Source organism: Pungitius pungitius, chromosome 8, assembly GCF_949316345.1.
Source record: "Pungitius pungitius chromosome 8, fPunPun2.1, whole genome shotgun sequence".
Taxonomy (NCBI): domain Eukaryota; kingdom Metazoa; phylum Chordata; class Actinopteri; order Perciformes; family Gasterosteidae; genus Pungitius; species Pungitius pungitius.
Window position 1 is genome coordinate 138,257 of NC_084907.1, and position 15,446 is coordinate 153,702.

The window sequence follows — 15,446 nt, forward strand, 5'->3', positions numbered from 1 at the left end:
CACCTGCTTTTCAGGAAATATCCATAAACTTGACAATACTGGTTTGGGCTTCCAAAGTTACACACAATTTTGTTATTTATATAAAGTGTTCATTTGTGGAGCTGTGATGTCACAGTGTGTATTTATGTTCCTCGTCAGCTAATAAAAGGATGTCTTTTCAATCACTGATGCTTGCTTTCAGAACCACAAACGGAATATTCACATTTAATCTCTATTAGAATTTAAATATTGAAACAGAATAAGTTGCGAATGAAACAAGAAATGAACTAAAAGCAGAACATCACAATGCGTTATAAGAAGGTGATTATGGACTTGTATTAGTACAATCAGCTGGTCAGATGATAAGAACCACGTACAACTCAACACGTTGAAAGGTCAGAACCACGGACAGCTCAACATGTCTGATGATCAGAACCACGGACAGCTCAACACGTTGAAAGGTCAGAACCACGGACAGCTCAACATGTCTGATGATCAGAACTACGGACAGCTCAACACGTCTGATGATCAGAACCACGGACAGCTCAACACGTTGAAAGATCAGAACCACGGACAGCTCAACATGTCTGATGATCAGAACTACGGACAGCTCAACATGTCTGATGATCAGAACTACGGACAGCTCAACACGTCTGATGATCAGAACCACGGACAGCTCAACACGTTGAAAGGTCAGAACCACGGACAGCTCAACATGTCTGATGATCAGAACTACGGACAGCTCAACATGTCTGATGATCAGAACTACGCCAAAAAATACATACACTCACCGGCCACTTTATTAGGTACCCCATGCTAGTAACGGGTTGGACCCCCTTTTGCCTTCAGAACTGCCTCAATTCTTCGTGGCATAGATTCAACAAGGTGCTGGAAGCGTTCCTCAGGGAGTTTGGTCCATATTGACATGATGGCATCACACAGTTGCCGCAGATTTGTCGGCTGCACATCCATGATGCGAATCTCCCGTTCCACCACATCCCAAAGATGCTCTATTGGATTGAGATCTGGTGATTGTGGAGGCCATTTGAGTACAGCGAACTCATTGTCATGTTCAAGAAACCAGTCTGAGATGATTCCAGCTTTATGACATGGCGCTTTATCCTGCTGAAAGTAGCCATCAGAAGTTGGGTACATTGTGGTCATAAAGGGATGGACATGGTCAGCAACAATACTCAGGTAGGCTGTGGCGTTGCAACGATGCTCAATTGGTACCAAGGGGCCCAAAGAGTGCCAAGAAAATATTCCCCACACCATGACACCACCACCACCAGCCTGAACCGTTGATACAAGGCAGGATGGATCCATGCTTTCATGTTGTAGACGCCAAATTCTGACCCTACCATCCGAATGTCGCAGCAGAAATCGAGACTCATCAGACCAGGCAACGTTTTTCCAATCTTCTATTGTCCAATTTCGATGAGCTTGTGCAAATTGTAGCCTCAGTTTCCTGTTCTTAGCTGAAAGGAGTGGCACCCGGTGTGGTCTTCTGCTGCTGTAGCCCATCTGCCTCAAAGTTCGACGTACTGTGCGTTCAGAGATGCTCTTATGCCCACCTTGGTTGTAACGGGTGGTTATTTGAGTCACTGTTGCCCTTCTATCAGCTCAAACCAGTCTGGCCATTCTCCTCTGACCTCTGGCATCAACAAGGCATTTCCGCCCACAGAACTGCCGCTCACTGGATGTTTTTTCTTTTTCGGACCATTCTCTGTAAACCCTAGAGATGGTTGTGCGTGAAAATCCCAGTAGATTAGCAGTTTCTGAAATACTCAGACCAGCCCTTCTGGCACCAACAATCATGCCACGTTCAAAGTCACTCAAATCACCTTTCTTCCCCATAATGATGCTCGGTTTGAACTGCAGGAGATTGTCTTGACAATGTCTACATGCCTAAATGCACTGAGTTGCCGCCATGTGATTGGCTGCTTGGAAATTAAGTGTTAACGAGCAGTTGGACAGGTGTACCTAATAAAGTGGCCGGTGAGTGTATATCCCGAACTCGGTGGGATTTCCGCTTGCTGTTAGTTGTCTCCAATGTCCGCGTAGCTTGTAGCATCGAAAAATGTGGCACTTTTGTCCAACTTAGTGCAAAAATGTTGGACAAATCTGCATGGGATATTTCTTTACTCTTGCCTCACTGGCTCAAGTTGTGTTTGGAGTATTTTTATGTGGATTCTGGCTTATTGTAGCCGTGCTGAATCAAACCAGATAAAGCTTTCATGTATTACTTAATGATAAATATCCAGATTAGTGTTACGTTTGTGTCCATATGGGAGACTCTAGGCTGGAATTTTAATGCTGCTGTTTAGGTGGGGGGCTGTGGGTCAAAATATACTTTTCAAACATCTCTGAGAGAGCCATTTTATGAAGTATTAATATTTCATCTATTTCTCTGGCAGGTGCTTTCACAGTTGACAGCTAGATATGTAAGCTGAGAATAATGTACTGATGTCAGAGAGATTTGACGTTTTCCCCATCAGAATCCTCCCTGTGAGAGAATATGATCTCAGTATGAAGAGGAACGCTAAAAAGAAGAATAAGAAGAAATCTCCTTAGCATCCTCACATGGAGACAATAACTTACTGTATTGCATATTTTATTTAATAACGGTTCCTCTTGTCACATTTTTGAAGATTTAGTTTCTGTCTTCTTAAAGAGGAAATGTTTAAAGTGATTCAGGGGAAGCAGGAGAAATTTGGAATTTGCATAGAAACTTAATTTACTTCTTAATTTACTCCTCATGGCACGTGACTGCAGGAACCAAGAGAGACATAACTACCTCACTCCCTTTGTTCACTAACCCTCGCTGTGAATCCATGAATGTTGGTTTCATTAAATCTTCTCTCTTAGAGATGGCATTGTTCTCAGATCTTGGAGCAGAGCGGTCTTTAAAATCTAATAGGAACAAAAATTAATAAATAGCTAAATATCTTTTAACCAAAATCAAGATCATTTCTCTTTGATCTGAAAGAATCTGTCCTTTAACCTTTATTTTCCACTTCACATATTCATCCATCAATGTTGTTGTCTTATCAGTAAAACATCTCTCTTTCACACCCACACACGTACGGTTCTGTATCATCGGCCCAGCTCATCAGGCTCTTTAATAACCACCACATGCCGTCTGTTTGAGGAGCTTATGAACATTTTATCTACTTTTATTGCAAATTGTTGTTGTGTTTTGTAATAAAAACAAACTCAGGTCCCAGAGTTCATCGCTCAGTATTTCTGCTTTAATGAAAGAAGTATTTAATGTGTTGTTGTGTAGTTAAGCACTATCATTATGGAAATGAAGGTGCTTTTTTCAACTATAAAAGTTACTCTATCATTTTGCTGCTAACAATCTACAGACAGAGGTCTACAGAGGTCACTCATAATAACTCCTGGGTCTGTTCACCTGGACAACTATACACAGGATGTTATTATCAGTCATTATGAAAACTTCAAACTCCAGATGATGAGCGTTTATTTTTGTGTAATTTGATCATTACTATTGATCTTCCTCTATTCCTTCTGAACATCTCTTATGAAGCTTCTTCTTGTCACTGACCCCCCTAGTCATCCTTTTCACCTCTTCATCCATCACTGATGTTCCTCTTCTCTGATTCTCTGTGAAGTGTTCACACAAACACACACACACATCCCCCAAAGAGAGCCCTAAGGACCTGGTTCAGGAGGCAGGTGGTGCGCGTATGCCTCCCTCCACACAAACTGCTCAGATGGCAAATACTCACAGAAACTTCACCAATATTCTTTGATTGATTTGTCTCCTCTTACAGTATAAAGCGGGTGAAATAAGTATTGAACACGTCACTATTTTCTCACTAAATATATTTCCACCAAAACAAAGAAGTTCAGAAATAAAGTTATGAGTAATAATGTGAAATGACACAGGGAAAAAGTATTGAACACATGAAGAGAGGGAGGTGCAAAAAGGTCTGGAAAACCAAGACAACAGCTGAAAACTATCTGTAATTAAAAAGCAATCCAGACCCTTGTCAGTGCAAATGAATTAACAACTGGTTCAGTCCCAACTGATGACCTACAAAAAGGTCTCATTGCCAAGGTGTCACACAAGACACATCCCATGATGGGTGAAAGCAAAGAGCTGTCTCAAGACCTTCGCAACCTAAATGTTGCAAAACACAATGATGGCGTTGGTTATAGGTGCATTTCTAAGCTTCTGAATGTTCCAGTGAGCACTGTTGGGTCCATTCATTTGTTTCGACTAGGTGCTCCTCGCAAGATTTCTGACAGAGGAGTGACAAGAATAATCAGAAGAGTGGTCCAAGAGCCAAGGATCACTTGTGGAGAGCTTAAATCAAACAGTAAGTGATGCACTCCACCACCATGGCCTGTGTGCACGCTCACCACGCAAGACTCCATTGGTGAAAAAAAAAGCATGTTGATGCTTGTTTAAAGTTTGTTGCACAACATTTGGAAAAGCCAGTGAAATACTGGGAGAATGTAGAGTGGTCAGATGAGAGCCAAATTGAACTGTTTGGATGCCATTATACACACCATGTTAGTAGGAGAAATGGCACTGCACATCACCCTAAAAACACCAACAGTGGAGTTTGGAGGTGGGAACATCATGGTGTGGGCTGCTTTTCAGCAAATGGTACTGGCAAACTTCACATAATTGAAGGAAGGATGAATGGGAAAATTTACAGAGACATTCTTTACAGAAATTTGCTGCCATTTGGATGATGAAGATGAAACAAGGGTGGACATTTCACCAAGATAATGATCCCAAACACACAGCCAAGGAAATTCAACTGGTTTCGAAGAAGAAGAAGAAGAAGAAGAAGAAGAAGAAAATAAAGCTGCTAGAATGGCCCAGCCAATCACTGGATTTAAATCCCATTGAAAATCTATGGAAAGAACTGAAGATCAAGATTCATAGAAGAGGCCCACGGAACCTTCAAGATTTGAAGACTGTTTGTGTGGAAGAATGGGCCAAAATCCCACCAGAGTAAAGCATGCGACTAGTTTCTCCACACAGGAGGCGTCTTGAAGCTGTTATTACCAACAAAGGCTTTAGTACAAAGTATTGGACAAATATCAGTAAGCGTGTTCAATACTTTCCTCTGTGTCATTTCACATTGTTACACATCACTTTATTCATCGTTAGGGTTTCTTTGTATGTAGTACTTGGGTTGTTACCAACATCTGGTAAAAATATGTTGCCACTAGCTCCTTTGGAAATATATCTACTGAGAAAAATGTATGTCTGATCTTTAGTCAGTCAATTAGCTTTATTGACATGGGTCATATTTCTGTCTTATGGATCTTCAACAGATCTACTTAAGGGATGTCGTCTTGTTGTTTACTTTCTCCACAAGAAAAAAATATATTTTGCACATCACTAACTAACTTTACCAGAGCAATTACATCCAGCATGATGTAATAGCACAGTCACATGACCACAACATCAACAGCTAGCAGATCCAGATGTGCTCAACCGGGAACTATAGAAACGTGAACATGTTATAAAGCTTTAGATGTGGAAGCAGTGGTTTCCACTTCCTTATCTGGGAGAAGACACATAGAAGATGATGGGAGGCACTAACACTCTCAAAATCACACAGACACAGAAACACATCTACACACACACACACACACACACACACACTAGCATTCCTCTGCTGAATTAGACACCAATTCACCCGGTTTCACTTTGCAGTACAGAAGAACACACAGATACACACGTCTATTCATTTAGACACAGTCACTCACACATGGACACTCAAATGGAAAAGCACACACACAAAGACCAATTAAGCTGCACACAGATGACCCCACCACACATGAATGATTAGAATGAAACACATCCATTAAAGTCGAGGACAATCACACACATTTAAAAACACCTAAGGGAGGTGCGTTGCTCCCCCCCCCCCCCCCCCTAGCCCTCCGACTCCATTTCCCCTCCAAAACAATGCATGGCTGACATCACCTGAGCTCCACATACGCTCACACAGTCAGGAGGAAAATAAAACATGCACATCCTGGAGCAGTGTAAAAGGAGCAGAACCCTGGACCTGAACCTGAGAATAGACCTAGGAGACCACCAGTTCTGAGAAGGTCTCTAGGAGACCACCTATAGAGGGAACATCTGGAGGGTCAGCACATAGATGTGAAAAGGCAGAAGGCTGACAGACATAAAATGGTGAAATGAGTTCCCAACTAAGTTACACTTACACTAGTAACGCTATAGAAGCACTTCAGTAGAACCTTAGTAACTCTATAGTACCATTTTAGTAGCTCTTTAAGAAAACTGTGTAACAATTTAGTAACACTTTGGAAGCAATTCAGTAGTACTTTAGTAATACAACCCTCCCTCCAGAAGTGCATGTGTAGGACTAACCTTTGACAATGAGGTCGGCGTAGTTGGAGACCCCTGACCCCCCGTCAGACCGGATCACGCAGCGATACCGGGAGGTGCTCCTTTGCGAGGTGTCACCGACGCTGACGGTGGCGGTGAAGCGGCGGTGGTTGACCACGCGGGTCACCATGAATGCTGTGTCCCTGCCGTTCCACTGCTGCATGAAACACAGAGAGAGTAACGTGATCACAGAGGATAATTGGAGGAAGAAACTCTCTATGATATTGTTTTGACTTTACCAAGGACATTTGCTTTCATGGTTTCCTGCAGCTTGATTCCATAAACATGTGTGAAGATATGATTAGATACGTTTTCTAAGACCAGTTTAACAGCTCGGGGCTGGGCGGCCAGCAGAGATGTTCATGTGGACCTGGCAGTTTCACAGTGGAAACAATAAAGGACCATGACGTTTCTGTTGTCAAACGCATTGCGAGTAAACAGACAAAGACACAAAAGTGTTGTATTTAGGTCCCTTGTCCTCGTGAAGTTGGCGGAGCTTTACACTCTTGCAAATGTGTTAAATGGCGTTGCAAATAAATGCTTTGCTACCAAAATCCTTTTATGTAATGATTTTTCACATGTAATTTATATTAGCTGACACAAACACTTCATCCACTTCATCCTGGCCCCTCTGTCAAATTTTAGAGCCCATTGTGGCCTGTGAGTCAAAATGTTTGCCCCCTCTGCTATAGACCTCTCCCAGGAGGGATATCTAATGGACAACCTAAGTACTATAAGATAGACTATTATTGCAGTTGTAGACACAACACAGGGGGTCTGGGCCTGAGAACGGAAGAAAAGGAGTTTAATATGGATATAAAATGTGACTAAAAGTAGACTAAACTAGACTTTTTGTCGACGAAAACTATACTAAAACTAAGAAGGATTAAAATGACTAAATGTGACTAAACCTAACATGCATTTTCATCTAAAAGACCAAGACTAAATCAAAAATAGCTGCCAAAATGAACACTGGTTTTAATGAATCATCATTGCGTGTGTTCACTTAAAGTCGTCTATTTCACCGTAATAAAGGTGTGATCTTTTTTTCGTCATAAGTCAAACACTGATGAGAAGAACTGACCTGCAGCCACAGCTTATCGTGTTGAGACCACTTCCCTCCGGCGGTGCACTGGAACGTAGCGTTCTGCCCCACGTTGACCTCCACGTTCTGCAGGCGCAGGAAGTGAGGAGCTTTACCTGCAGAGCGTGTCCACACACACGATCAGATACAACATTCTGTTATGAATTAAACCGTTTTTCTGGTTTAACATATTTATCCCATCCCTCCTTATTCGATCTTATCGTCATGTGTCGTCATTTCTCTTTGTCATCTCATCTCTTCTCGTGATCCCATCTCTCTTCTTGTGACCTCATTTTCATGTGATCTCATCTCCTCTCCTCAGATCTCAAATCAGTGGTTCTCCCTCTCCTTCTTTCTTAAACTGATTAATGGCTCCTCTTTACAAGCTGATCAGAGATCAGTAGAGAGACTAATAGAGATCACACCAGAGAAGAAGCTTGAGTTGAAATGTGTTGAAAACTGAAATGTGTGAACATGCTGGAAGGACGCCGGAGTGAGAGCGAGAGGAACACTTGATCTTCTATTGAGAACCGACGGAGAGAGCTACAGAGCAGACAGAGATGTGTGTAGGACATGCACACAGACACACAAACACACGCACACACACACACACAGTTGTGCGTGTGTGTGCGTGTATGCACATATGTGTGACATTACAACACTCAGTCACTTACGGCACGGATGAGCCAGAACTTGAATGTCGTCAACGGCGATGAAACCCCAATGTCCTTGAACTGAGACAGCTTCAAATATTACCTGACAAAGAAGGGAGGAAAAAAGGGACAGACAGAGGGAGTTAGTGGGAGTCGCTCCACTCTTTAAAAGAACTGAAACTAAAATAGAAACATCTTGAGCCTCTGTGAAGCACCTCGGGAAACCCCAAAGGAAAGTCTTCTCTTCACTTCCTCCTTCTGTCTCTATCCTTATGCCAACCACATATGCTGTTTCTCCTTCTCTGTCTCTCTCTCTCTATTTCTCTCTGTCCGTGTGTGTGTGTGTGTCTGAATCTGTGTCTATATTTCTGTGTGCTACCTGGTACGAATTAGGCCAGAAGGTGGAGATGGCGAGCTCGGCCTTCACCCAGCCCTCGGTTACGGTATTCGAGGCATTCCACACCGGGTTTCCTTGAGTGCCTCCGTTCACCTGCAGCCAAACAGGAGACATTAAACCGGACTCTATTAAACAAAGTGGGCACGGGAAAACATCTGAACCACCAATCCAAGTCTAAGGTCTTTACACCTACATGTTTCACATTATTGGTCACAAGGAAAAAAATAGAATATTGTCACCCATCTGGAAGACATGAACTTATTATAATACGGTGAGGTTACACCATATCTTACTTTATTAGGAGTTTTTCCTGTTAACTTCCTATTTCATATTTCATACTTCATATTTATGTTATATTAATAATTAACAACAAACCTCCGTTTCCATGGTGATGTAGAAGATAATGAAACCCTGAAGCTAGAAGAACCGCCTGGTTGGGCACTCTGGACTAGCATCTCCTGTTTGTTTGTTACTACTGAGACACAAACAGACACACACCTTGATGTACACGTTGAGCGTGCCTGGGCTGGCTCCGTCCCTGCTCGACAGAGAGTACAGGAAGTCGATGCAGTGGGTGTCGTTCTCCTTCAGTGTAGGCATGTATAGGTGAGCTTTCTGGCCTGAGGCCCGACCCGACCCGTTTACCATCATGAAGGACCCTACAGGCACAAAGAGGGGTGTGGGGGGTTAGAGCAGAACGAGGCCCCGGACCAGAACCAAATCCAGGACAACTATCAGGGGTCGGAACCAGAACCAGGAACAAGAGCAGGAACAGAACCAGAATCAGGAACAGAACTATAACCTGATCAAAGAATAGAAAGGCCCAGAACTAAGAGCAGAACCGGGATGAGAACAAGGACCAAGAAGCAGGAGGTCCTCCAGCACGAACCATTCACCATATGTTAATCAGGAATCAGGAAACGTTTATTGCCATCCTATGTCAGACATGTCAGTTGCTGATGTTCAGCTCCCACTTGAGGTCCTGGGTGATGATGGAGCCCAGAAAACGGAAGGAATCCACATTGGTGACAGGAGAGTCACACAGGGTGAGGGGGGAAGGTGGGGCTGCATACTTCTTGTTCTGGCTGCACCACGTCACCAGGTGGTCAGACTCCCATATGTAGGTGGACTCATCCTCCCTAGAGATCAGTCCAATGAGGGTGGTGTCATCCACAAACTTCAGGAGCTTGACGGACTGGTGACTGGAGGAGCAGATGTTGGTGCACAGGGAGAAGAGCAGAGGGGAAAGAACGCAGTCTTGGTGGGAACCGGTGCTGATGGACCGAGAGGCAGACATGTTTCCCCAGCTTCAGGTGCAGCTTCCTGTCAGACAGGAAGTCAGTGATCCACTTGCAGGTGGAGTCGGGCACGTGCAGCTGGGAGAGTTTGTCCTGCAGCAGAGACGGGATGATGGTGTTGAAGACAGAGCTGAAGTCCACAAACAGGATCCTGGCGTAGGTTCCTGGGGAGTCCAGATGCTGGAGGATGAAGTGGAGGGCCGTGTTGACAGCATCCTCTACTGACCTGTGGGCTCTGTAGGCGAACTGCAGGGGGTCCAGGAGGAGGTCGGTGAGGGTCTTCAGGTGGGACAGGACTAGCCGTTCAAAGGACTTCATGACTACAGAGGTCAGGGCGGCGGGCCTGTAGTCATTCCGTCCTGTGATTCTGGGCTTCTTTGGAACAGGGAGGATGGTGGAGGCCTTGAAGCAGGCTGGGACGTGGCATGTCACCAAGGAGGTGTTGAAGAAGGCGGTGAACACAGGAGACAGCTGGTCAGCACAATGCTTCAGGGTGTGGGGCGAGACTGAGTCCGGAATGGCTGCTTTACGGGGTTTCTGCCTTTCTAATGAGCCGTGAACGTCTCTCTCCAGGACAGAGGGACGGTGGGGGAGGGGAGAGTAATCCACAGGTGTGAGCCACTGATGGGTCGGGGGAGGTGGTGGAGTTGTAGGAGATGGAGTCAGCACATTGTCTTTCAAATCTGCCTTATGGTTGAAAGTGCATTTTAACCATTTGGGTTTATAGCAGTCAAAGTGGGCGTTAACACGGAGTTGCCAGTTAACAGTCAGGTCCTGGGTTGGAAAATTAGTTCAGTCTTGTCGGGGTTGATCTTCAGGTGATGAGCGGACATCCACTGAGAGACGTCAGGCAGAGATCCGTACCGCCACCTGAGTGTCCGAGTGAGGGAAGGAAAGAATTCGTTGGGTGTCATCGGCATAGCTGTGGTAGGAGAAACCATGCGAGCGAATGACATCACTGAGAGAGTTGGTGTAAATAAAGAAAAGGAGGGGACCCAGGACGGAGCCTTGAGGAACTCTAGTAGTAAGACGAGAAGGTTCCTACACAGATCCTATCCAAGTTACCCGGTAGGTGCGGCCATCAAGGTTGGATGGGAGAAGGGAGAGAGCAGAGCCTGAGACACCAAGTTCCTGAAGGGAGGGAATAAAGATCTGATGGCCTACTATGTTAAATGCAGCAGAACGGTCCAGAAGGATGAGGGCAGAAGGAAGAGAGAGGCGGCTCTAGCATCGTGGAGTTGCTCTTAGACAGCAAGGAGAGCAGTCTCTGAAAAGTAGGGTTGGAGCTGAAAAAGTATTGGAACCTATGATTATAGGAGCATCATGCCAGCTCTACATTCTTCAGATTCCTCTCAGATGATTATGGTTTTAACGGTTTGAAAAAATGTATATATACATAATTATGTATTTATAAATAGAATATTTATAATATAGACTCATCATGCCAGACCTCCATCACTTCACAGAATTTTGTGGTTTGAATGATTTTGAGTGATCTACATTCAATAATCTACATTTCATTAATATGTAAACACTTTCTCAGTAAAGTAAACGGATCGTTTTTATTTAAAATTCTCTTTTGGAATAGAGTTGAGTTGAATAAAATCGACACGCAGCCGATAAGTGTGATGTTTGTTACCCGGAGACTCTTCTCAACATGACAACTCTCTCTGGGGCGATCAGACGTGTTACAACATTCATACAAACAGAAACACACTCACACATTAACACCAATGACACACAGATGTGTTCCAGCATACACATACACACACACATTTCCATACAGTGAAATGTGGCTCACACATTAAGTCTCTCACGCAATAACAAGCTCTCATTTCACACGTTTATTCCCAGCTGTGAGGTCAGAGAGCAGACATCTGTTGACGCGAGAAAACCTGATGAATCTGAATGCATGTCAACACACTCACACACACATCAGAATAAGTGGGTCAGCACAGTGCAGCAGCGATCCGGCACACACTACCACATGAGACCAGCTGTTTTCACAAATACTGATATTTGTAAATACTGAGAGTTTACTTCTCAGTTTCGAAAGACGTCTTCATTAAGAGAATATAGAAGCCTCTGAGCGGCCGAAGTGCCTTTGAGCACAGTATTCAACACCCGGCTGCTGAAGTGGTTCTGCACAGTGGTGTGGACTCGTTCAGTGGGCACTGAAATAATCTAGTTCCATTACAAAAAAGGAAAGAGTATAGAAACTGTAGTAGAGACATAAAGGACAGATAAAGACAGACAGGATAGAGATATCAAGACTAGTGTTGCCCCTACCATTATAGCAGCCCCCCCGAAAAAGTGTGCAATTTGTGCTATTATTTTGTTATTTTTCCATGCACGGCAGTTCCGCACTGACATGAATGTTGCGAATATGTCCATGTGGCGCTTGCAGCAGCGGGGAAGAAAGCACCAGAGTGAAAATACCCCCGGTCGGCTGAACCGTGTATCCGACAACTACCCTGTTTGTCGGACAACTACCCCGCCCCAAAGTTGTAACCCTAGGGGAAACACGGGAGACTGTAAAAGAGACACAAGGAACAAACTGGCTCCACTGTGTGGCAAGTGACGCCGGGCACGGTGGCTCCAGCTGCGCGGCGTGGACCGCAACCCTTGGCCCCACCCCCACCCTCAAGGGCCGGATTTCAGACACCCCGGGCTTTCGAAACCCTAAAGGGCGGGACGGCAGCCAGGCGTGAGGGTCTCCGGGGGTCGACCGGGACGGTGGTCAGGCTCCGCCTGCGTGGCGAGGGACGCCGGGCACGGTGGCTCCGGCTGCAGGGCGTGGACCGCAACCCCTGGTGGGAGGGGGCACGATCAGGCGTCGTGGAGCCGGGACTGGAGACGGGACTGGAGCCGGGAAGGGCGAAGTCAGGCGTTGTGGAGACGGGACGGGCAGAGTCGGGGGCACGAGTCGTGGGGCCGGGAGTGACAGAGTCGGGGCTGTGGGTCTTGGAGCAGGGGGCAGGGGTCGCTGCAGCCCAGCGCGGGATTCTGTGCGGTGCGGCCCAGTGTGGACGGGAAAGGGAGTATGTGGCTTCCTCCTTTGAGAGCTATTTTTCCTGGGGTTAAGGAGCTTGAGGCACGCTTTCTGCTAGCTCCTGGGGCCAAACACAAAGTCTGTTGCTGCCAGAACGGGCTCCTCACGTCCAAGTAGTCTGGGCCATACTCACACCCTGAGTCTGCTGAGTCCTCTTTTGGTCGCTTCATTCTGTCGTGAACAGCTGGTGCAGGCAGGCAGGCAGGACTCAAGCGCAGAATTTCAGAAGCAGGTATTATTTAATAAATCAAAAACTAAATCGTCAACATGAACCAGCGACAAGCACCGACAACATGTAACAATGACGCGACAAGGGGCACCAGGCACACAGGGCTTAAATTCACAAGGGAGGTGACACTGCACCAATGAAGGAGGAGGTAGGAAGGAGGAGGTGGGACAAATATAAGTCCATTATATTGATGATATAAATATTAATGTTAAATCATTTTGAGGAGAGTGAAGTAGAGACCTTTGGAAGGAAGAAGGGGAAAGAAGTGAGGAATAAGGGAATGAGAAGGAGACAGGAAAGGAGGGAGACGATACAGGAGCATCAGCTGTGGTTCAGATGTGACTCATCTACACCGTTTGTCATCATCACACGGCAGAGGGAATCACTGAAGTCAGACTCACAAACACCACATTGGTCCTCGGCCAATTTCACCCATTTAGTACACTCGGTTGCTCCAAGGTGTCTGACACACACACACACTCCTCCGAGCACGTGGACAGATAGGCCCCTAATGGTGCTCAAGCACGTGCCCTTCTGCCCTGGATGAGAAAAGTGCCTCTTCTGCTGGAGCCCAATTTTTTTCTTCATTCAACAATATTTAGGAATAAAAATTACTCTCTCTGGCAGAAGAAGACCAAACAGAAACACATGAAGGCTGAAGGATATAGATAAGATCTTGTCCAGTAAGGTTGGAGATGGAAAAGTTCACTCTGAGCACCTGTGATAGACGTGGAAGGTTCGGGAGAAGCCAAGGAGAACGTATGCTTCCTGCAATATGGTTCAGCATAACTGGTTTAGTGGTGGTTCAGTGATAGTCTTTGGAGGCATATCCATAAAGGGAGGCACAGATCTCTACAGGCCATAGAACGGCAGTCTGCCTGCCCTTAGCTATCAAGATGAAATTCATGAATCCATGGTCAGACCCTATGCAGATGCAGTAGGTCCTGGGTTCCTCCTGATGCACGACAATGCACGACCTGGCAAGAGTACTCTGAGAGCAAAACAATCAAGAACAGCACAAGTCTTTGCGGTCCTGGCTCCGAAATTGTAGAATGAGCTTCTGATTACACCAGAACCCCAGAGTCTTTACATCTTCCGCCGCAAGCAAAAGACACATCTCTTAAGACTATACCTAGACTAAAAACACTAAACAAATTGTAGCACTTAAACTGTACTTATAATGGCTCTTATCTATAGCTATAGTTGTAAATCGGCTTATTTGAGGAAATATGTGTTAGGATCCTTGTCTGACCCGTTTTGTCTTTTGCCTGTTTCACCCCCCGAAGTCTCATTGCTTCATGTGTCCGTCATCCCCGTTGGTTTGGTTTTGCCCTGTGCTCGTTGTCGCCATAGACATACATGAAGCCTAGATGTATTTCGGTGCAATATAGAACGTCCACACATGGCGGCCATCTTGGTAGGGTGAGCTCACCCATAACCAATAATGGTACAAATAATAATATTTTCAACCAATTTTTAAACTGTTTGATGTCATTTTTCTATGAAAACCCATGGTTATAATTATAAATATATAATATATAAATAAGTATGCAGTGTCATAAATTCATCTCTGCACAGGGTGAGGATTTCAACATGCAGCATTTCTTGATGTCCAAACCGTTTAAAAATCCGTTGAAAATTTAAAAAGTTATGGTTATTTAAATCGTACACTTATCACTACCAACACAATGTTATGGTGTGCGAGCTCCCCCTACCAAGATGGCCGCCATCTGTGGCCGTTCGACTCCTATGTTATAACACACCTGCTTCATTGGGTTAGGGTTTGTTAAACAAGAAAGAGATGAATGAGGTGTCTCACACACTCACACGCATTCACATGCCATGCTGCAGCAGCTGTAATCCTTTCCTAATAAGGAGGTAAAGATGGGGCAATTGGCATTATTGATCAGGCCCTCTGGGAAAAAGCTCAGTTTCCTCATGGACAGGTAATCAACAGCGAGCCTCTGAGTCTCACACACACACCTATCTAGATTTGACCCTTGGGAATCCTAAATCTCCAAATCCCTTGCTGTGGGGGTCATAGTGTTTTGACCTACAGCAGATCGAAGCCTGAGAATGTGACCGGTGACACAGGAGATGAGGGGGGTCTTCTGTTAGGCTGCAGTGTCAGTGTGTGTATGTGTGTGTGTGCAAAGTGTGATATGGTACCCTAAAATGCAGATTTTTGACAGTGAATAAAACATCTGTTTCTCATTGGGACATTGATTTACAGACACACACACACTGTGATCATTGGGTTTACAATGGCGCTCCACTTTCTCCATGTTCTCCTCCCTGTAGAAAGTAACCTGTCCCTGATTGGCTGTTTGATAACTTCTGCTTTTCAA

General features: G+C 45.0%; 1 protein-coding gene across 3 annotated transcripts in view; it reads right to left on the reverse strand.

Annotated features, from left to right (window-relative positions):
* Nucleotides 1-15,446, reverse strand: part of ptprt (protein tyrosine phosphatase receptor type T) — a 113,678-nt gene that overhangs the window by 75,309 nt on the left and 22,923 nt on the right. For all 3 annotated transcript variants that reach the window (XM_037490877.2, XM_037490876.2, XM_037490866.2), the window contains exons 3-7: nt 9,018-9,178; nt 8,502-8,612; nt 8,144-8,225; nt 7,470-7,585; nt 6,368-6,542 (exon numbers count right to left, since the gene is read on the reverse strand). In XM_037490877.2, the coding sequence (XP_037346774.2) occupies nt 6,368-6,542; nt 7,470-7,585; nt 8,144-8,225; nt 8,502-8,612; nt 9,018-9,178 (645 nt within the window). The remainder of the gene's footprint in view (nt 1-6,367; nt 6,543-7,469; nt 7,586-8,143; nt 8,226-8,501; nt 8,613-9,017; nt 9,179-15,446) is intronic.